The sequence below is a fragment of the Plecotus auritus genome (genome assembly GCF_963455305.1).
Source record: "Plecotus auritus genome assembly, chromosome: 8".
Lineage (NCBI taxonomy): Eukaryota > Metazoa > Chordata > Mammalia > Chiroptera > Vespertilionidae > Plecotus > Plecotus auritus.
Genome location: NC_137782.1, coordinates 63,580,388 through 63,601,917, shown reverse-complemented (window position 1 = coordinate 63,601,917; position 21,530 = coordinate 63,580,388). Strand labels below are relative to the sequence as shown.

Here is a 21,530-nt window from a genome sequence, read left to right as displayed (position 1 = left end):
TGGGGGGTGTGCAGGAAGCACCTGATCAATGATTCTCTTCCATCATTGATATTTCCTTTTTTTTTTTTACATATTTTTATTGATTTCAGAGAGAGGAAAGGGAGATGGAAAGAGACAGAAACATCAGTGGTAACAGAGAATCATTGATCAGCTGAGACTCCTGCACGCCCCCACTGGGTATTGAGCCCACAACCCAGGCATGTGCCCTGACTGAAAATTGAACCGTAACCTCCTGGTTCATAGGTCGACACTCAACCACTGAGCCACGCCGGCTGGGCCATCACTGATGTTTCTATCTCTCTCTCCCTCTCCCTTTCTCTCTGAAATTAATAAAAACATTTTTTTAAAAAGTATTTTAAAAATTAGTATGTACAGTATACAATCATCTATGTAAACAGTAACAAAAAAGAGTAAAAACTTAAATTCCTACTGCTTATATGTGGGGGAAAACCCTGTAGAAGGGCACTTGAGAAACTAATAGCAGGGTCACCTGTTGGAGGGCAGTAGGGGAGCCCAGTAAATGGGAAACAAGGGAGGGAGACCTTTTTGCTTTACTCCTTTTATTTTTTTTATTTTTATTTTTTTTATATATTTTATTGATATTTTACAGAGAAGAAGGGAGAGGGATAGAGAACTAGAAACATCGATCAGCTGCCTCCCGCACACCTCCCACTGGGGATGTGCCCGCAACCAAGGCACATGCCCCTGACCGGAATCGAACCTGGGACCCTTCAGTCCGCAGGCCGACGCTCTATCCGCTGAGCCAAACCGGTTTCAGCTGCTTTACTCCTTTTAATACTCTTTGATAAACACATATTTAGCTTAGGCCAATGTATCTCAGTTGGTTGGAGTGTTGTCCTGTACATCGAAAGATGGCAGGTTCAATTCCCAGTAAGGGTACATGTCCAGGTTGTGAGTTCAATCCCTGGTCAGGGCGGGTGAAGGAGGCAACTGATAGATGTTTCTCTCTCACACTGATGTCCCCTCGTCATTCCCCACCCCCCCACCCCACCCCGCTTCCCTTCCTCTCTAAAAAAAAAATAAAAAGGCGCATGTATTCTTTGGCTCAGCAATTCCACATTCACATATTTATCTTATAAATGTACTTCCACACATGCAAATTAACACATATACAAAAATATTCAGTTGCAGCATTGCTTATAAGAGAAAAAGAATAGAAATAACTTAAACACCCATCAGTAGGAAACTGGTTAAATAAACCATTCATTTGAAGAAACATGGTACGTTTGTTATAAGGAATGAGGCTGCTCTCTCTGTTCTGATGTGGAATGATTTCCAAGTTAAGTGGAAAAAAGCAAGGTGTGCGTATAGTACACTATCATTTGTGTGGGGGGAAAAGTCAAACTCTATGCATATTATATTTGCAAATGAATGACATCTACAGAAAAACACAGAATAAACTAATAACAGTAGTTGCCGCTGGGAGGGGAACTAGGTAACTGGGAAATGGGGGTAAGAAGGAATTACTTTACACTATATCTCTTGAGTCATGGGTATATATTATCTATTCAAAAAATTTTGGCCTGTCAGGGTAGCTCAGTTGATTAGAGTGTCATTCTGCTATGCCAAGGCTGTGGGTTCGATACCTGGTTAGGGCACATACAAGAATCAATCAATTAATGCATGAATAAGTAGAACAATAAATTGATGTTTCTTCCTCCCTCTCTCTCTCTCCTAAAATCAATCAATCAATAAAATTACAAAAAAATTTTTTTAATTTTTAAGGAGAGAGGTAGGAGGAAGTCACATGCTAGAGTGGTGGGTAAGGTCATCTCAACACAAAGCAGTGATATGCTTTGCTTTTCATGTTTTTAACCTGAGTTTCCCCTGAACTGCTCTTACAAATTCCAACCTCGAACCACAGCTAATTTCACTGAAGACCCAGGGCCTTCACCAAAACCAGGGAAGTAATTTTTGAAGATAAGATCAGTAACTCTCTGCAAGGCAGAGGACTCTTTACTCCACACACAAAGACAACTGGATGCAGACCTTTTCTTTGGAACCTTTTTTATTAATCATCTAACCAACAAAGGTGGTCAGCTTGAACCAAAACAAGCTGTAACAGCCTCAAAAAAGGCCTGCTTCATTACAACACAATAGGGCAAAACCAGAAATGAAGACAGTCTAGCCTCCGTTCTTTTCAGAGTAGGCCAAACATGTATCTGTACATAGTTGCCCTATTAAAAACTGATTAGATGCCAAAACCGGTTTGGCTTGGTGGATAGAGCGTCAGCCTGCGGACTGAAAAGTCGCAGGTTCGATTCCGGTCAAGGGCATGTACCTTGGTTGCGGGCACATCCCTAGTGGGGGGTGTGCAGGAGGCAGCTGATCGATGTTTCTCTCTCATCGATGTTTCTAACTCTCTATTCCTCTCCCTTCCTCTCTGTAAAAAGTCAATAAAATATATTTAAAAAAAACAAAAAACTGATTAACAGTGCACCATCACCAAAACCACAGAGTGTAGAAATGTTGTTAGGGATTCCTAACGTGTCATTCTCAGAGCCAGCCTCTTCCTCAGCTATAAACAAGCCCTTGCTTTTTTAGGGAGAAAGAATAGAAATACAGGATGATCAGCTTGTATCTTCAGTGATGGCACCATTTGTTTACTCTGGAACTTTAATGGGGAGGGAACTCACTTATTTACTCCCTGAATCTGAGATGCTAGCCTGTTTGAATATCAAACAAGTGTCCTGGGTGATAGATGGTGGAGGTTCCCTTAACAAAGAGTTTACAGAGCAATTGTGTAGGGCTCTTTAAGTACTTAATCCTCTTGTTTTTCAGAAGCCTTTGCACCTGGGCTCCCAAGAAGCAAGGAGGACCAAATCAGTGCCCCACCAGCCTGTGAGTGAGGTGCTTCTCAGAGCAGTCACCCACAGAAGCGGAGGCAGCAGGGGAGGGCAAAGGTGGAGATGCAGGGGGACAGAAATCAGCTGAAACACTCCATGCTGGTTCTGACTCGCTCCATCTCATGCAGGAAGTTGTAGAACTGAGGCAAGGATAACTCTGGGGGAAGAAAAGTCAGCTTCAGGTAAATGTTTCCAACTCTACAGAATCATCCAAGAAAATTAATTTCCACCCAGAGAAATTTTTTTTTTTTTTTTGGCTTAGTACAACCAGGTAGCTTTTGATGGGTAATTGATCATAATAAAAAAACTGAGAGCCTTGAATATAGGAAAGTTCTCACCCCCATAAATAAAAGGAAGGTTTAAAATGGCCCAACTCCAGGGCATAGAGATGAAAGGCATTAGTAGGATGTACAATGACTTCTACTGAAAGAACCTCTTGCTCTTCAATCTTTGCCATTCCTTTCCCCCCTTTTTCAGAAAGGTTCTTCAACTCTGGGGTCTCCAACTTGCCGGCAGCTTAATAAGTATCTCTGTACCATCTTTTATGAGAGGAAAGGCAGTGGTTATAATACAACTTAGTAATAACTTTTTCTACATGAGCCCATTGAGTGAAGAGAACAGAGAAAAAGGGGAAAGGTTCAAATGGGAATTTGGACTCACCTATATATAAATTTTCAGTCTGATTTCCTTTCTTAAGCACCAACTTTAACTGATTAAAAAGAATATAAAATTTTAAATTAAAATGACAACTGGGCAAAGAAATTTTTGAAACCTGAACTTTCACTTAAACATCAAAGCATCCAGTTTCTAACTTGAGGGCTTACAAGAGCAGTCTAGAGTGTCCACTAAAACTTCTAAAAAGTCCCATGATTACAGGAGCAATCAAACTTTTAAAAATAATACCTGGATCCTATTAATCTGAAAGTAAACATGTTGATGACCATGTCTTTAGCTGACCACATTGCTCTGAGGCACTTCAGTGGAACATCCATTTAACTGGATATTTAAAGAAATCCAATGTAGGTTTAATAATTTTTAACCAGGTCAAAAATCTACCCATTTTCAACAATCAAGAGAAGACTTACTTGTAAAAAAATACTTCCCACTTTTTCCAGTTCACTGCTCCCAGAAGTCACTATGATACAAAGAAAAAACTAATAAGCGGCTGGTTGAGGACCCACTCTGAAGACCCCCATCTTGCAGGTTGTGCAGCAGAAGCCACATGGGAGTGAGTATGAGGACAGCAAAATGTGCTTTTCAGGAAGTCAACATATCAACAGCCATGGGTAGAAACAGCTGCTGAATATGGACGGCAATACCGAGAGGCAGGTGCTGGCCCCAACGGTGTGTGAGGATGGAGGGCACCTCTTCCCCATAGAAGCTATCTAAAAGCTTCTGCAACCCAACCCTACATCACCCAAAGGACCCCAGACTGGCTCTAACTAGTTACCTCCAAATTTCCACTCCATATCTATAAGCTGGTTAATCATCAGAGTCTGACCTATGGCCCATCGAGCAAGGGTGGGGGCATTCTGCTTCCACTGAAACAAAAACAAAAAGCCAAAGTCATAACAATGGGAAAAATTCTCCCTCTTCATTCCACGCCCCACAGCAAGGTTTAGTTATTTATACTGACAGTGAGAAGAAAGCAGAACCAAAGGCTGGTCTATATGCACAGATCTGGGGGGTGGGGGAGTGTAGAGGGTGCAGAAGATAATACAATTTTTTTCTTTCATTCCCAGATTTAACCCAGGTTGGAACAACAGTATGACATTAATATTTAGTCAGATCAGTGGGGTGCACTGAAAAATGCACAAAAATTACAAATGTGTTAAATAGTGCAATTTAAAAGCTGGATGTATGTCATTTGCATGAAACCAAATAAAAAACATTAAGCTGGGGGAATGACACATAATGATTGATGACTTTTCCTTAATTAGCATTCTCCATTTGTTTCTTTTCGTGAAATAAAAGCAAGTGATCTTAATTAACCTTGATTAAGAGGAATTATGATACCTTTTCAGAAAAGTAAGTGGCTTTCTCTTCACTAAGACCTATGAGAGAACATAGGGAGACATTAATATACGAAAGAGTTGCAAGGCCTGTCACTCTGAGGAACCTTGGTAATGACCTACCCAGAGTTATGAAATCAGCCCGGACCTGCTCAGCTGTGAGACTCTTCTTCAAGGCACCTGGGAAAAAGGGGAGAAATCAGTTACAAAGGACAAATAAATTAATCAGTTAATAGTATTTATTGGGCACAACTTATACAACACAGATGACACAAAGAATAGGCAAAACTCAGTTGCTCCATGCAGATCTCAATTCAGCTGGGGAAAAAAGTCACATTGAGACAAGTGGAGAACAAGACAGACCATTTTGTTTATTGTACAACACAAACGTTTACCTCCCACCTTCCCCAAAAGTATAACAGACATTAGAGACAGAAGAAAGGGTTTTGTGAACTTAGGGGTAGGGGTACCTGATCTGAGGAAAGAAGAAGGCCACAGATTTCTGGAGCAAAGTGGAAGAAGCTCAATGCTGGGCTGGGCATAGGGGCAACAACCTAGAACTGTACTGTGCCATACATAACCACTAAACACGTGTGGTTATTTAAATTTATTAAAATTAAATAAAATTTTAAATTCTGTTCCTCAACCCCACTAGCTATTTCAAATGCTTAATAGCCATATGGCTCCAGTGGCCACAATACATACTGGAAAGTGCAGATTATAGACCATTTCCATCTATATACAAAGTTCTAGCCTGGCCAGCGTGGCTCAGTAGTTGAGCTTTGACCTATGAACCAGGAGGTCACAGTTTGATTCTGGTCAGGACACATGCCGGGGTTGCGGGTTCAATCCCCAATGTGGGGTGCGCAGGAGGCAGCTGATCAATGATTCTCTCTCATCACTGATGTTTCCATCTCTCTCTCCCTCTCCCTTCCTCTCTGAAATCAATAAAAATATTAAAACACACACAAACAAAACAAAGTTCTATTGGACAGTGATGCCCTAGAAAACCAGCTTTCAGGAATTACACCCAGATGGGCTCAATATTTGGCCTTTAGAATTCACAAATCCTGTCCATGGCGGCACCCGGGCGGCGGTGGCTGGTGCGGCTGCTTGTGGCGGTGCGGGACTTCCCCGCGCGCCGAACCCTGCACGAGTGGGCCCCGCCGCGGGATGTGCTGCTCTTCGAGCACGAGCCGGGCCGCTTTTTCACGGTCCTTGGGCCCTTCTGCGCCGGCCAGGGCGTCTTCTGGGCCTCCCTGGCCGTGGCAGCCTTGGCCCGACCCCCGGTCCCGGCGCGGCCTCCGGATGCGGAGATCCCAGACCCCGGCCGTTTGGACGTGCGCTCCGCGCTCTGGCGCTACGGCCTGGCCGTGGGCTGCGGCGCCATCGGTACCCTGGTCCTTGCCGCCGGGCTTCTCTTCTCCCTCCGCTCCGTGCGGTCAGTGATACTGCAGGCTGGAGGGGAGCGGGTGACCCTCACCACCCACGCCCCCTTTGGCTTGGGTGCTCACCTCACGGTCCCCTTGAACCAAGTATCCTGCATGGCCCACCGGGGCGAAGTCCCTGCCATGTTGCCTCTAAAGGTCAAAGGCTGACGCTTCTACTTCCTCTTGGACAAAGCTGGATATTTTCCTAACACAAAACTCTTCGACAACACTGTGGGTGCCTACGGTAGCTTGTGAAAAACCCTCCAAGAGGGGAATAAAAACTGAACCTTTAGGTTCTGCCCAGTGTGGCTCAGTTGAAGCGTTGTCCCAGTACATGGAAAGATCTTGGGCATGGTGGTGGCTCAGTGGTTAATCATCAACCTATGAACCAGGAGGTCACAGTTCAATTCCCCATCAGGGCATATGTCCGGGTTGCAGGCTCGATCCCAGATCGTGCAGGAGGCAGCCAGTCAATGATTCTCATCATTGATGTTTCTCTCTCTCCCGCCCTCTTCCTCTCTGAAATCAAATCAATAAAGACATTTAAAAAAAAAAAAAAAAAGAATTCACAAATCCCTTTCAAGAGGCATATCAAACCTTCCCCTCAGAAATTCTGGAACACTCCCCAGTGGGGGCTGCTTTGTTCTTTCTGCCCACAAGCTCCAATTCCTGAAAACTAAGTATTGCCAGCAATCTGAATGTCTCAATGTTTAACCTGCAGGCTACAGCCTAGAGCAGCCGTGGGCAAACTACGGCCCGCGGGCCGGATCCGGCTGTTCTATCCGGTTCTCTTGCTCTCCCCTCCGCTCCTTTACTTTGAATTTATATTAGTTCACACAAACACTCCATCCATGCTTTTGTTCCAGCCCTCCGGTCCAGTTTAAGAACCCATTGTGGCCCTCGAGTCAAAAAGTTTGCCCACCCCTGGCCTAGAGTCACAATTTGGCAACAGGTGTAAAAATTTCCACTTCTTAGTCTTCCAGAAGATGAATAAAGAATAAGAAGGGCTCTGAAGTAATTCCCTAACACCAAGTCCCCACCCCACCCTCATCTTACTCCAGAAAAACAATCCTAAAGGCTGTTGTCCCTGAAAAATAAACCATGTAAACAAAGGGAGGAAATCTTTTATCTCCAAAATCAGTCGAGCAAGGAAGCCACAGGGAAATAAAAAAAGGCAAGACCTGAGGAAAATGTGGCCATAAAGGCATTCCAAGAAGGGGGCCACTTCCTCGCCAATCCAATGAACTCAAACTATTACATGTACAACTCCTTCATATTTATCCAGTTAAAACCCAACATTCTGCTTGATTATCCCAAATACTCTGAAGTGGGCATTATTGAAACTTTTATCAGGAACATAAATATCAAGCTTTTGGGGGAGAAAATTTATAAAATGTACATAGTCAACAATTGCACTGCCAAGAATTCACCCAACAGATTCACTCCAAAAGTATCCTGGGGCCCTAGCTGGCTTGGCTCAGTAAATAGAGCATTGGCCTGTGTACTGAAGGGTCCTGAGTTTGATTCTGGTCAAGGGCACATGCCCGGGTTGCAGGCTCAATCCCCAGTAGGAGGCGTGCAGGAGGCAGCTGATCAATGATTCTCTCTCTCACCATTAATGTTTCTATCTTGCTCTCCCTCTCCCTTTCTCTCTGAAATCAATAAAAATATATTAAAAAACAAAAACAAAACAAACAAACAAAAAAAACCCACAAAAGTGCACTGAGAACAAGGGAAGCTCATTAGCAATGTTGGTAGAAGAGATAAAAAGTCAGGAACTGAGAGCTGCCTTTGGTGCATCCACACAGCAGCCTAGATGTCAAGGTGATTTTATTAAAAACTTAATTCAGACCATGTCTTTCCTCTGCTGCTCAAAATTCTCTAATGGCTCTGGTTGCACTTACATTGAAATCCAAAGCATTTACAATGCCCTGTATGAAGTGGCCTCTAGAAATCCTAAGCTCTCTCTCTTGCTTACTATGCTTTTTTTTTATAATATCCCAGGCAGGTTTCTACCTCCAGGCATTTGCCCTTATGGTTTCCTCTGCTGGGAACACTCTTCCTCAAATCAGCACATGGCTAGTTCCCTCACTTCGTTCTGGCCTCACTTGAATCTCACCTCTTAAAGCTCCCTGAACACTCTATTTTAAGTGGCGCTGCCCTTCACTTGCACCTTTATACTGTTGCACTTTTCTGTACAGCACATATAACTACTCAATTTTTTATTGATTTTTAAAGAGGAGGAGGAGAAGGAAAAGGAGCAGGAGGAGGAGCCAGAGACAGAGGAGGAAGAGGAAGAGGGAGAGGAGGAAGAGGGGGAGGAGGGGGATCGGGAGAGAAACATCCATATGTTGTTCCACTTATTTATGCATTCATTGCTTGATTCTGGTATGTGCCCTGACTGGAAATCAAAACCACAACCTTGGTATATTGGTGTGACACTCTAATCAACTGAGCTACCCGGCTAGGCTCTAACAACCCAGTTTTGTTATGTATTTATCAATTTTTCTACTAGAATGTCAGTTCAACAAGAACTTGATCCATTTTGTGCAGTGTTATGTCCCAAGCTCCCAGAAAAATGTCTGGCACTGTTTATTGGTTGGCACTAAAGAAAACATTCTGAATGAAAGAATCCATACAATGGAATACTATGTAGCCTTTAAAAAGGAAATAGCTCTCAGGTGCCAATTTGCAAAATATAATTAAAAGGAAAGAACAGTCTGCACAGTGTGATTCCTTTTGTGTAAATAAAGACAATATAATATCCTTATTTATAGCTTTAATTATATCCTCATCCAAGAGTAAGTAGGCAGATGTAAGGCACATTTTTTTCTGAACATATCCACTTAAGAGTGGATATCTTGCCCTGACTGGTTTGGTTCAGTGGATGGAGTGTCAGCCTGCAGACTGAGGGGTCCCAGGTTTGATTCCCAGGTCAAGGGCATGTGCCTTGGTTGCAGGCACATCCCCAGTAGGGGGTGTGCAGGAGGCAGCTGATCGATGTTTCTCTCTCATTGATGTTTCTAACGCTCTATCCCTCTCCCTTCCTCTCTGTAGAGAGTCAATAAAATATATATTTTTTTAAAAAAAGAGTGGATATCTTTGGGGAAAGGGACTGGGTAGGACTTTTCTTCCTTTCTGACATTAAAATTTTTTCTAGTTGTCTCCGGCTGGTGTGGCTCAATTGGCTGAGCATCATCTGTGCACTGAAAGTTCACTGGTTTGATTCTCAGTCAGGGTACATGCCCACGTTGAGGACTCAGTCCCAGGTAGGGATGCGTGTCGGAAGCAACTGATCGATTTTCTCTCTCACATTGATGTTCCTCTCTCCCTTGCCCTTCCTTTTTCTCTAAAAATCAATAAAACCATATTTAAGAAGATATAAATAGCATTTTCTAGTTGCATGTAGGCTTTTTTTAATATTTCAGTGGTCGGCCTCCAGACTGAAGGGTCCCAGGTTCGATTCCAGTCAAGGGCACATGCCTGCCTGGGTTGCAGACTCAACCCCCTGTAGGGAACCTGCAGAAGGCAGCCAATCAATGATTCTCTCTTATCATTGATGTTTCTATCGTGCTTTCCCTCTCCCTTCCTCTCAAAAATAAATAAAAAGGTCCTAAAGCCAAGAAAAATAATTTGCAAAGAATTTTTTGATTGTTTCATCCATGTTGTAATTTTATTTAATCGTATTATATTTTAAATGTGCCCCAAGAATTAAAAGTATATAGCGAAGTCTACCCAGGTATTTTCTAAACCTGCTTTGGAAACAAAGTTTAGTTGTATACAAAGGGCTTCTCTTGAGTAAGACAAAATGGTTACTGGGAAGAGTTAATTTCCAATGATTTTTTAAAAAAATATATTTTATTGATTTTTTACAGAGAGGAAGGGAGAGAGATAGAGAGCTAGAAACATCGATGAGAGAGAAACATCGATCAGCTGCCTCCTGCACACCTCCTACTGGGGATGTGCCCACAACCAAGGTACATGCCCTCGACCGGAATCGAACCCAGGACCCTTCAGTCGGCAGGCCGATGCTCCATCCACTGAGCCAAACCGGTTTCGGCTCCAATGATTTTTAAAGAACAATTTGCCCTGGCCGGTTTGGGTCAGTGGATAGAACGTCGGCCTGCAGACTGAGGGGTCCCGGGTTTGATCATGCCCGGGTTGTGGGCTCCATCCCTAGCGGGGGAGGGGGGGGCATGCAGGAGGCAGCCAATCAATGATTCTCTCTCATCATTGATGTTTCCATCTCTTCTCCCTCTCTCTTCCTCTAGTTAGCGTTGGAATTTCCAACAGGACCCAAGCAAAGAATTCAAGGAATATTATAATTGCAGCATGGTACAGCCAAGCCTTCTTGCCCGCATCCGCCGCCGGCGGGCGCCGCCGCCCGCCACGCCCGCCCGCGCGCACCGGTCAAGGCTCCCGCCTCGGGCTCCCAGCTCAGGCCGCGCCGGCTCCCCCGGCTCCGGCTCCCTGGCGCCATCGCATTACTGCATCACTCACCCGCACCCTCATGGGCTCCGAGCCTGCGCCTGCGGGCCCACGGCCCAGGTGGAGGCAACTGAGGTCAGAAGCCCCAGCGCCTGCGCCTTCTGACCCAACCAAAAAAATTTTTTTAAAAAGGCAATTAAATGAATTGTCCAGGTCCACAACAGCTGGCAAATGGCAGAGACAATTAGGTTTTGGACTCTTTCCACATCGTCATTCTGAGATGCTGTCCCAGTGAAGCAATGCCTTGACAGTGATCAGGAACGCTCCCAACTGCAGGGACCAAAGGGCTAGTTTTCCATCCTGTATTACCTCTGCCAGGCATACTTAAAGTTTCTCAGTGGGTAGAGTGTCCGCCCTTGTACTGAAGGGTCATGGATTTAATTCCCTGTCAAGGGCATTTTTTTAATTGATTGATTGGGTTGCAATTATTTGACCTTGGACAAACCAGCCTCTTGGAGGCTCGGTTTCTTACCTGAAAAATGAAGTGAAAAATGAGTAAGAGCAGTTTATGGCAGTGGCATTAGGAATAAGTGGGTTAATATGTGTAAAGCACATAATACAGTACTTGCTAAATTTTAGTTTTATTTGTTGATAGTTCAGTTAGTTTTAGCCCCATGCCTCAATATCAGGTTATGCAATAAAATTTTCCTTCACCTAATGGAGAGAACCTGAATTCACTTCTTGTCTATTGATGCTCCAAAGCTTTCAAGCTTTTTAAATTTTAGTACTGAAGTCTCAGGTTTGCTGTACGTCTCAGCTCTCAACAGATTTTTTTACTGTTCTTTTTGTTCCCATGCAATCTGACTTTTGTCTTCCTGCAGAGTTTTTCTACTTGAATTATCCGTTTCTTCTAGAGTGACTCCTAATCATTTGCTGTTGTAGCTTGTAAGTCTCTTGGCCTCTTCCTCAAATCTTGGTCTTGTGTGTCATTTTCTTTCCAGAACTTCCAGAGCACAAGACAGGCAAAGGAAAGGGATCTGCACTAAGATACGGGAAGACACCCAAAAGGAACAAACAAATTTAAGCCCCCAACTTTTAGTGCACCATTTGGCTGAATCCTGGGAAGATCAGCTTATTCATGATTTTTAAACTGTTATAACGCAAACAAGGGATGCTGTTTTATTCCTTTCAGTCTTGTCAACATTTATTGATTCTTTCAGACTGGGCTCAAATGTTGCCTCTTTTTAAATAAAGTTAATTTTAAATTACCAATTTAATTCTAGCAAATTTTTAGACAGTACATAGGCAAAAATAAACAAAACAACCTACAGTCCTACCACCTAGATATAGCCACAGTTAACATTCACTTCCTTCCTTTCATCCTTCCTCCCTTCCTTTACAAAAAATACCACTGTGGTAGAAAGTTTTGTAAACTACTGCTTTAAACAGTATATTGTGAAAGGTTTTCCAAATCATTACATTTTCCGCAAGAGCATCTATTTATTTATTTATTTATTTATTATATTTTATTGATTTTTTACAGAGAGGAATGGAGAAGGAGAGGGAGAGGGATAGAGAGTTAGAAACATCTATGAGAGAGAAACATTGATCAGCTGCCTCCTACACACTCCCTACTTGGGATGTGCCCGCAACCAAGGTACATGCCCTTGACGAGCATCTTTTTAAATTACTACATAATTTGAAAAAAAGAGCAACCTTTTACTGAGGTAATGTGCTAAGTATTTTATTTACACAATCTCAATCTTCAAAGCAAGCCTCCCCCCATATACACCAAAAAAAGCCTTAGCTTGGGGTGGGGGGAATGTTGGTAGGGGTTGGGATTCACACTCAGGTCTATCTAACTCAGAACTGTGAATTCTTGACCACCATAATGTCCCCTGGTAAAAATAGACCTCAACTCCTTACACCAATCTCCAGTTGCCAGTCAATTTAATGGTTTCTAATTTCTCTCTATCATATACAGTGCTACAATGGACATCCCTGCAGCCACACCTTTCTCACCTCCTCCCTTCTGGCTAGAAACTTCCTGACTGGCCTAGGCAAACTCTGCTTCTCAAACTACCTGCACCTTTTTTGTTTTCAATCTACCGCAGATCAATATTTTTGTAAAATACAATGAAAATTAATTCCTAGAAATAGGAAATGAGCCCTTGCCAGTTTGGCTAAGTGATTAGAGCATCAGGCCTTGGATAGTAGGGCCTCAGGTTCTGGGCACATACATGGGCTTTGGTTCAATCCCTGGCCCTGGTCAGGCGAGTTGGGGAGGCAACCAATCGATGTGTCTCTCACATTGGTGTTTCTCTCTCTCTCTCTCTCTCCCTTCCCTCACTCCCCCAACCTTTCCCTCCCCTTCCCACTCTAAGAACCAATGGACATAGAAACCCACACCTTAAACCTATATGATCATGTTGACCAATGTACCCCAATAAATTTAACTTAAAAAAAAAAAAGAATCAATGGAAAAAATATCCTCTGGTAAGGATTAAAGAAAGAAAGAAAACATACAAGCCCCATATGATTAAAATAATAAAGTTTGTTACATATATTTTACCACATAAAAAAAAAAACAACAAGCACCATTTTAAAAAACTGTATTAGATTTAAGAGACTTTATCAAATTGCTTTAAAAGTTTCTAAGTGCTTACTCTCAAAAGTTTCTAAATGTTTACTGTGTAGAGGACTAGATAACATTTTGGGGACTGAAGCCGGGATGCAGACTACACTTTGAACTGCAACTCTATTATACTCTACCAGGGTTATCTATTGACCTGGCTTCCCTCCCTTGTCTGTGATTCCCGCCCATGTCTGGTTTACTACTGAATGCTCTGGCTCAGTGCCCAGAGCACGCCTGCCTACTCTGTGGATTGAAGGAATGTTCAAGTAATGTCTCTGACCTCAGCTGCTGACAGAGGCTACTCACCATTTGGAACCAGAAGGAAGCTTTTCACGATGCTTCTGAGGGGGCCAAGACTGATCTGATTGATGGTGGCAAATTCAGAGAGCTGAGCCAGAAACCTTTCCACCTGCAGAAAGGGAGCGGCACAAATGAGGCTCACTTTCCAAGCATCTCAGGACTGTAGACCCACACCCAGAAACTCTCCTTATCACAAAATACTTTACCTCTTTGGGCTCAGTTAGGAAGTGAAAAAGCACTTCTGTCAGGGCTGAGAACTGCTGTGAAGAGAGTAACACAGATCATCAGTAAAATTCTACCCCTGGTCAGTGTTCCCACATTCCATCCAACCATAGACCATTAAGAGAGAAAGAATAACACGCAGGTTTTGATCATCTTAAGAGTTAAAAAATATTTACAATATCCACCACCAGTGTCAATATATGTGTCTCTATATTGTCTGAAAAACTTGTATATTTTATTGGGATACTTGGAAGATATATATTGAGAGAGTGTGAGTGCACACATACATCTCAAGGGTCCAAATATAAGGAAGAACGAACACTCTTCCCTCCCCACAGCCTAAAAGGAAAGTTCACTGGAACATTAATAGCAGTTACTTCTGTTTGTTTATACTTACACATATTTATTATATAACATAAGCCAATCCAAATATACAAATTCTCCCCCCCCCCCAAAAAAATGATAATATCCCTATAAACTTTTTCTGTACCTTTTCAAAAGCAGTTACTTTTGTGCAGTGAGATTTGGAGTAATTTTTATTTTCTTCTGTTTTGTCTATCCATATTTCTGGGGGCTTCCCCCATAGAAACATCGTGTGTGTGTGTGTGTGTGTAATATATATATTATTTGTAATATATATAATAAAACTGCCTTGCAAAGAAGTTGTACAGATTTACACTCCTGGAAGTGTCTATTGTCTCAACATTTTAATATACCCTGGAAACATGTTAACCAATGTTGATCCAGGCATTGTCTTTCTCCAGTATTTATGATATTGGGTATTAGCCTTGCTTAACTGCTGATCCTATAAAGTAAACACAACAGGATGGGCTTGAGAATGTGTCCTCAAACTATTCATGAGTTTTTATTTCTTTATAATTTCTGCTGCAAATCTGTGGAACTATCAGATCTTTGGCCAACTGTACTTCCTGATACCCAGAGCCTTAAAAATAAACAAAAAATAGGGCAGCTGAGAAGCCCTCCAACTGCTTTTCCATTTCCAGGCCTCAGCCTAGCAGTCAGGCTCAACCCCCTTGTGAGGTCTCATCCCCCTCTTCTCAAGAGGGGCCTCAAGCTAATCTGGTCTGTCAGTTGTTACAGACCCCCATCCCTATCTTCATTTGCCCAAACCCTCTTTGTCCTTCAAAACCTAGGACAAGATACCAGGACACTCCCAACAAGAAAGGGACCTATCCAGATTCTTAATCTCTGAGGTTCCCCCTTGGAACTTTACCTGGGGGCACTTAGAATTTTCAATCCAGATAAGGAATAAGAACAAGTCTTCCCAGAGATTCTTTGTATGGCTTTGTATGGTCACAGCACCTTAACCAGTGTAAGGGCACAGTATTTATAGAATAAATCTTTGAATACTTTCCCCCATTCTTTGCCTTTGTACCTGCATAGCTACCTCTCCCTGGAATGCTCACCTGCCTGTGACTATCCACTAAATCAATATCGTAACTATTCTCACTAGTAAACATATGAAAAGATGCTCAAGATCATTCCAGATTAAAGAAATGCAAATTAGTAAAACAAGGAAATATGATTGTTGTTTTCACTTATGAGATCTTCAAAAATAAAAGTTAAAAATAATAAAAGTTTGATGACATCAGTTCTGGTCGAAGTGCAAGGAAATACACATGTTCACACACTGCTGATGAGAGAATAAGATAGAGCAACATTTCTGGAGGGCAACTTGGCAATCTGCATCTAATTTTTAAAGTTTATTTATTTATATATGAGAAATGGGAGGGAAGAAAAGAGATATCAACTTGTTGTTCCACTTATTTAATTGGTTGATTCTTGCATGTGCCCTGACTGGATCAAACCTACAATCTTGGCATATCAGGACAAATTCTTTTTAAAAAAATATATATTTTATTGATTTTGAGAGAGGAAGGGAGAGGGAGAGAGAGACAGAAGCATCAGTGATGCCCTAGCTGGTTTGGCTCAGTGGACAGAGCGTCGGCCTGCGGACTGAAGGGTCCTGGGTTCGATTCCGGTCAAGGGCACATGCCCGGGGTTGCGGGCTCCATCCCCAGTGGGGGACGTGCAAGAAGCAGCCAATCAATGATTCCCTGACATCATTGATGTTTCTATCTCTCTCTCCCTCTCCCTTCCTCTCTGAAATCAATAAAAATATATTTTAAAAAAAGAGAAACATCAGTGATGAGAATCACTGATTGGCTACCTCCTCCATGCCCTCTACTGGGGATCAAGCCCACAACCCAGGCATGTGCCCTTGGCCGGAATCAAACCCGGGACCCTTCAGTCCGCAGGCTGACGCTCTAACCATTGAGCAAAACCAGCTAGGGCCAGGACAAAATTCTTAACCAATTGAGCTACCTAGCTAGGGCTGCATCTAATTTTTAAATGACCATGCCCCTTGACCTAGTAATTTCATTGCAAGTACACCCTTCAAATATGTTCAAAAAGTAATCCCAGACACATTTACACAAAGCAGTTCTTTGACAGCATTGTTCATGAAAACAATGTAAGTGTCAAATAGGGGACGGGCTAAATAAATTATGGTAGATCCATTTAAAGGAATATCACACAAACCCTTTAATGCCAAAAAAAATTTTTTAAGGATACCTACATGTGATGACAGATGCAGACTTTTTTCCTCCATAAATACACAAGAAACTATTAAAATGACTATTTCTGGGGACAAGAGAAATAGGTGTGTGTTTTTTTATTTCATACCTTCAGATACTGTTTGAATTTCCTAATGTGTGTATATTGCTTTTGTACAGGTAGGTGAAAGGCTTGCAGGCCATATATTTTCTTCTTTATATTTTTCTAAATTTCCTCTCTCATAACCACTTTAAAAATGAATATTTTTTTAAAAAATATATTTTATTGATTTCTTACAGAGAGGAAGGGAGAGAGATAGAGAGTTAGAAACATCGATGAGAGAGAAACATTGATCAGCTGCCTCCTGCACACCTCCTACTGGGGATGTGCCCGCAACCAAGGTACATGCCCTTGAACGGAATCGAACCTGGGACCTTTCAGTCTGCAGGCCGACGCTCTATCCACTGAGCCAAACCGGTTACGGCAAAAATGAATATTTTTTTAATCCCACCTACTTTCAAGGCTCCACATTACCTAGAACTGATTATAGGCATTAGAGAGCACATGCAGATACACTTAGTACTATATTGCATCTCCATTTTTTACCTGTTCTCTCAGATCACAACTGCCCCAGCACAATAGGCTGCATCCACTAAGCCTTTGTAAACCTCACTGGGTTTAGTGGCTAGTTGGTATGTAGTAAGCATTCAGATAAATATCCACTGAATGAACAATAAATGGTGATGCCAATATTAATAAAATGACTCCTTTTCTCCTTTAGTCCTAGGCCAGTGGTCGGCAAACTGCAGCTTGTGAGCTGCGGTTTGCTGCTCTGTTAACTAATGCGTTTGCCGACCACTGACCTAGACTCTCGATTCCAATAATTACAGGCTGTTGTTGTTCCTTGTGATTAAGCCCCCATCCCAGTGGTCGGCAAACTCATTAGTCAACAGAGCGCCGCAGTTTGCCAACCACTGTCCTAGGCCATGGACTACAAAATAAATTCAGATAATAGAGTGGGTACTAGAAAATGTCTGATCACTCAACAAAAGAAGAAAAAATGGCCCAAAGTTGGTAAGTTGCTTATCAGGAAAAAGCTTTCTGTATTAAAAGCAAAGGTAAAGGTATGTTTAAAAGTTAGAGAATGTGCCGAAACCGGTTTGGCTCAGTGGATAGAGCATCGGCCTGCGGACTGAAGGGTCCCGGGTTTGATTCCGGTCAGAGGCACGTACCTTGGTTGCGGGCACATCCCCAGTAGGAGGTGTGCAGGAGGCAGCTGATCGATGTTTCTCTCTCATCGATGTTTCTAACTCTCTATCCCTCTCCCTTCCTCTCTGTAAAATATCAATAAAATATATTTTTTTTAAAAAAAAGTTAGAGAATGTGTCAAGCCCTGGTCTTAAAGGAAATGGTTTGTATTTTCCATAACTGCCAAGTTGGAGGTGACCTTAGGGATCATATAATCCAGTAGCTTAAAGTTTTGTGGGGTTTTTTATTATTATTAAAGTACAGTTGGCATACAGTATTATATTAGCTTCAGGTGGATGCTTAAAGTTTTTTGGATGCAGAATCTATTTTATTCTCCAAATGGAAGTCTTCCAGAAAACGCCTACATATAAAAAAGTAACAACTTAAGTTACCTAGTTTGGGAGTTCATCTACAAAGCTCTGTTCCAGTGTGTTTAATTCCCCAGGATCTTAAAACAGATGTCTGGTCCTGAATTACTGATTCCATCACTTCCGAGCTGCCTGACTTTAAACTGGTCATTTTTGCCCTGCCGGATGTGGCTCAGTTGGTTGAGTGTCTTCCAGTGCACCCCAAGGTCAGGGCACATGCCTAGGTTTTGGGCTCCATCCTCTTTAAGGGTGTGTGCATGTGGGAGGCAATTGATGGATGTTTCTTGCTCTCTCTACTTTCCTCTCTCTCTACAAATCAATAAAAAACAAAAAGAAAAAAAAACATATTACAAAACACACAAATAAAAACTGGTCCCTTTATTTCCCTGAACCATTTTTCTTATCTGTAAAATCGGAATAAAGCTAGTAACTAACTTTTAGGGTTGTTGACACATAAAGCACCTGAAACAGTCCTTGGCTCAGTAAATGACAGGTATTTTAACTGTTCTGTGGCTCTGCTTCCTCATCTGTACAGGTATTTTAACTGTTCTGTGGCTCTGCTTCCTCATCTGTAAAATGGGATTTATAATAGTACCTACCTGAGAGGGTGGTTGCAAGGACTCAATGAGTTAATGTACATAAAAGTACTTAGTGCTATGCTGTGCAGTACAGTAACCACAAGCCACATACAGCTATAAAGTACTTAAAAGGGCTAGTCTAATTTGAGACATCCTATAAATGGAAATACATACCAGAATCAGAAAACTTAATACCAAAAAGTAAAATATCTGATGGATATTTTTATGAGGATTACATGTTGAAATAATATTTTGACATAGTGGATTTAAAAAACATTAATTCCCTGTTTCTTTTTAACTTTTAAATGTGGCTGTTAGAAAATGTAAAATTAGACATGTGGCTTGCAATTTATTTCTTTTTATAAAAATATATATTTTTTATTTCAGAGAGAAGGGAGAGGGAGAAATAGACACATGAGTGATGAGAACCACAGGCCAGAAGCCTCCTGCACAACCCCCACTGGGGATGGAGCCTACCACCGGCATGAGCCCTGACCCCAGAATCGAATTGTGACCTCCTGGTTCATAGGTCAACAGCCAACCACTGGGCCACACCGGCCGGGCCTGCCATTTATTTCTATCAGACACCACCGCCTGAGAACATGCCTGGCATTATAATTGGTCAGCATTACTTTATGAGAAAATAGTAAGTTGGGGGGGGGGGGGGCGGTGCGGAGATGAAAGAGAGGCCAGGTGAGGGAAAGAGCTGTACCTCTGCAGTGGTGGTGAGAGGTGTCACTTTAACCTTTTTATTTAGCTGCCTTGGTGGCATCAAAGGGGCATCCCAACCAGCACAGGAACAGGAAGCCTCCAAGGCGGGCTGGCTGGCACCCGAGGCTGGGAAGGGACAGACGGCTTTGCCAGTTCCACCCACCAAGGCCGGGCCCTGCGCTGCGGAGTGACAGTACATGGTTTCTTCCTTTGGGACCACCAGGTGGTTCCTCAGCTGGGGGTGTGGGCGGTGCACGTCATCACCAGCCTCGGCCCCGACCCGCCCGCAGCCCTCAGGCCCACAGCCCGGGCTGGCCCGGCTACTCCTGACGCTACATCCTGACGCCACGTCCCAGCCCAGACTCCCTGCCCCGCCCCGCTCTCCTCAGGAAGCTAGGACCCCTCAGTTCCCCAGGCCCCTCGCCTCCCTCTAAACGTCTCAGTCCCTCCCCGGCCCCAAACCCCTCCGCTCCCCCAGAGCCCCTCAGCCTCCCAGCGCCCTCGGTCTATTACTTAGTTCCCCAAACTCCCTTCAGCTTCGTCAAGACGCCCCTCAGTCCCTCTTCTGAGGGACCCTCAAACTCTGCTCGTCCCGGAAGTGCCCGACCCCACCTCCACCCCCGAACCCCTCAGCTTGCCCTCAGGCCTCCCGACAACCCTCGACCCTCCAAGCTCGCCTCAGACCCCAATTCCGCTCAGCCCCTCCCTGAGTCGCCACAACGCACACCGGACGCGGCTCGGTCTGGTTCCCCCAAACGCTCCTCGACACCAGGCGGCCCTCAACCCTCCCGGCGCCCCCTCGGGCCGCCCCGCCTGCCGGGCCCACCTGCGCGCCCAGCTGGTTCAGCTGCTGCATGTCGCCGCCCACAGCCTCCGGCACCGGGCCCTGCGTGCAGTACAGGCGGCCCATGGCGTCCTCCCGGCCCGCGGACTCGTAGCTCCCGCCGCCTCCCCCCGCTTCCTCCTCGCCGCCGCCTCGCCCGCTGCCTCCTCGCCGCGCTTCCGCAGCCGCACTTTCGCCACGGCCCCCGCCGCCTCGCTCCTCCCCCGGCGGCCGCCCCCGCGGAGCCGCGGACACGCGCGAACTCCGAGGCGTGGGGCGGGGCGGGGCGCCCCCGCGGACACGCGCAGACCCCGGGGGCGGGGCGCCTTGGTGGCCGCTGCGCCCGTGGATGTCCCTGAGGAACCAGTGGTCAGACAAGGGATTCCCTATCGGCTCTCCCGCTGGGGGACCCCCCGGGCGCAGCTTGGCCTTGCTGAACCCCAGTTTCACTGTCCCTAAAATGACCCCTGAGGTGGCTAGTCCTCCTGAGTTGTTTAGAACATAGCCTGACACACAGGAGGTCCTCGCTGCTATCATTATCGTCGTTATTCAGCAGATTCTTATTGCAAGTGCCTCCCAGGGGCCAGGCCCTGTGATAGGCAAGTGAACAACGCGGCCCAGTGTCCCGGGAGCGCTTTCTCGGAGTAGTGAGAGCAGCGTATCTCAAACTGGAACTTGCATAAGCATCTTCTGGGGGGCTTGCTCCAGGGCAGATTACTGGGTGCCATCCCCAGAGTGTCAGATTAGAAAAGCTTGGGGTGGAGTCTGAGAATTTGCATTTCCAACAAGCTCCCTGGGACCACACTTGGAGAACATCCGGAGTGGAGGAACTGACCTAAAGAAGTGCATGGGCTGCCCTGGCCCTGGTCCGGAGGCCTGTGGGAGGCTACCAATCAACACATCCCTGTTTCTCTTTCTCCCTTACACTCTCTCTAAAAAAACACACACACAATGGAAAATATCAGGTGAGAATTAACAAAACACACAGAAGTGCAAGGGCTGTGCTAGTGCCAGGGAGGGCAGTGATCAGGTGGGTGAGAGGAGGTTATTGGGACAGTTGATAATCACTGCAGCCCTGTTAACCCCCAGGCTCTCTTCCCAAGGACCCCTCGAATTCTCCAGCTCCCCATTGGAAAATGGAGGCATGCTCCATGCAATCTAGGACCTGATCTCCAAGCCCAAGAGCTTTTGCACCTTCTGGGAGGGTATGAACAAGTTGTCTTTCACCCAGCCCTAGTCAGTTTGGCTCAGTGGATAGAGTATTGGCCTGCAGACTGAAGGGTCCCGGGTTTGATTCTGGTCAAGGGCATATGCCTGGGTTGCAGGTTCGA

The 21,530-nt window shown here is 44.3% G+C and overlaps 2 protein-coding genes across 7 annotated transcripts; one reads left to right on the top strand and one right to left on the bottom strand.

Annotated features, from left to right (window-relative positions):
• Nucleotides 1-1,063: 1,063 nt before the first annotated feature.
• COMMD7 (COMM domain containing 7) lies at nt 1,064-20,386 on the bottom strand. Of its 6 annotated transcripts, none has more exons than XM_080685386.1 (9): nt 20,203-20,382; nt 13,879-13,932; nt 13,679-13,781; nt 5,003-5,059; nt 4,884-4,921; nt 4,318-4,408; nt 3,953-4,002; nt 3,528-3,576; nt 1,064-3,024 (listed from the first exon to the last, which is right to left on the bottom strand). In XM_080685386.1, the coding sequence occupies exons 1-9, from the start codon at nt 20,284-20,286 to the stop codon at nt 2,948-2,950; spliced, it is 603 nt and encodes a 200-aa protein (XP_080541512.1). In that variant the 5' UTR covers nt 20,287-20,382; the 3' UTR covers nt 1,064-2,947. The 6 variants fall into 6 exon arrangements, with proteins under 6 accessions (XP_080541512.1, XP_080541513.1, XP_080541515.1 ...); XM_080685387.1 differs by having other exon boundaries at nt 2,020-3,024; nt 13,879-13,929; nt 20,203-20,370; XM_080685389.1 differs by lacking the exon at nt 1,064-3,024 and adding an exon at nt 3,123-3,406 and having other exon boundaries at nt 13,879-13,929; nt 20,203-20,386.
• Nucleotides 5,956-6,559, top strand: LOC308256893 (transmembrane protein 223-like; the record flags this gene model as incomplete). The annotated part of the gene is made up of 1 exon (XM_080685392.1): nt 5,956-6,559. The coding sequence occupies one exon, from the start codon at nt 5,956-5,958 to the stop codon at nt 6,475-6,477; it is 522 nt and encodes a 173-aa protein (XP_080541518.1). The 3' UTR covers nt 6,478-6,559.
• Nucleotides 20,387-21,530: the final 1,144 nt, after the last annotated feature.

Bases quoted from the DNA above. Each gene is read 5' to 3' on its own strand.
- COMMD7 (XM_080685384.1), bottom strand. From the start codon at position 20,286: ATGGGCCGCCTGTACTGCACGCAGGGCCCGGTGCCGGAGGCTGTGGGC. The intron at 13,782-13,878 runs GTAAAGTATTTT...CCCTTTCTGCAG, and splicing joins TCCTAACTGAGCCCAAAGAG to GTGGAAAGGTTTCTGGCTCA. The intron at 5,060-13,678 runs GTGAGTAGCCTC...CCTTTTTCCCAG, and splicing joins CTTCCTTCTGGTTCCAAATG to GTGCCTTGAAGAAGAGTCTC.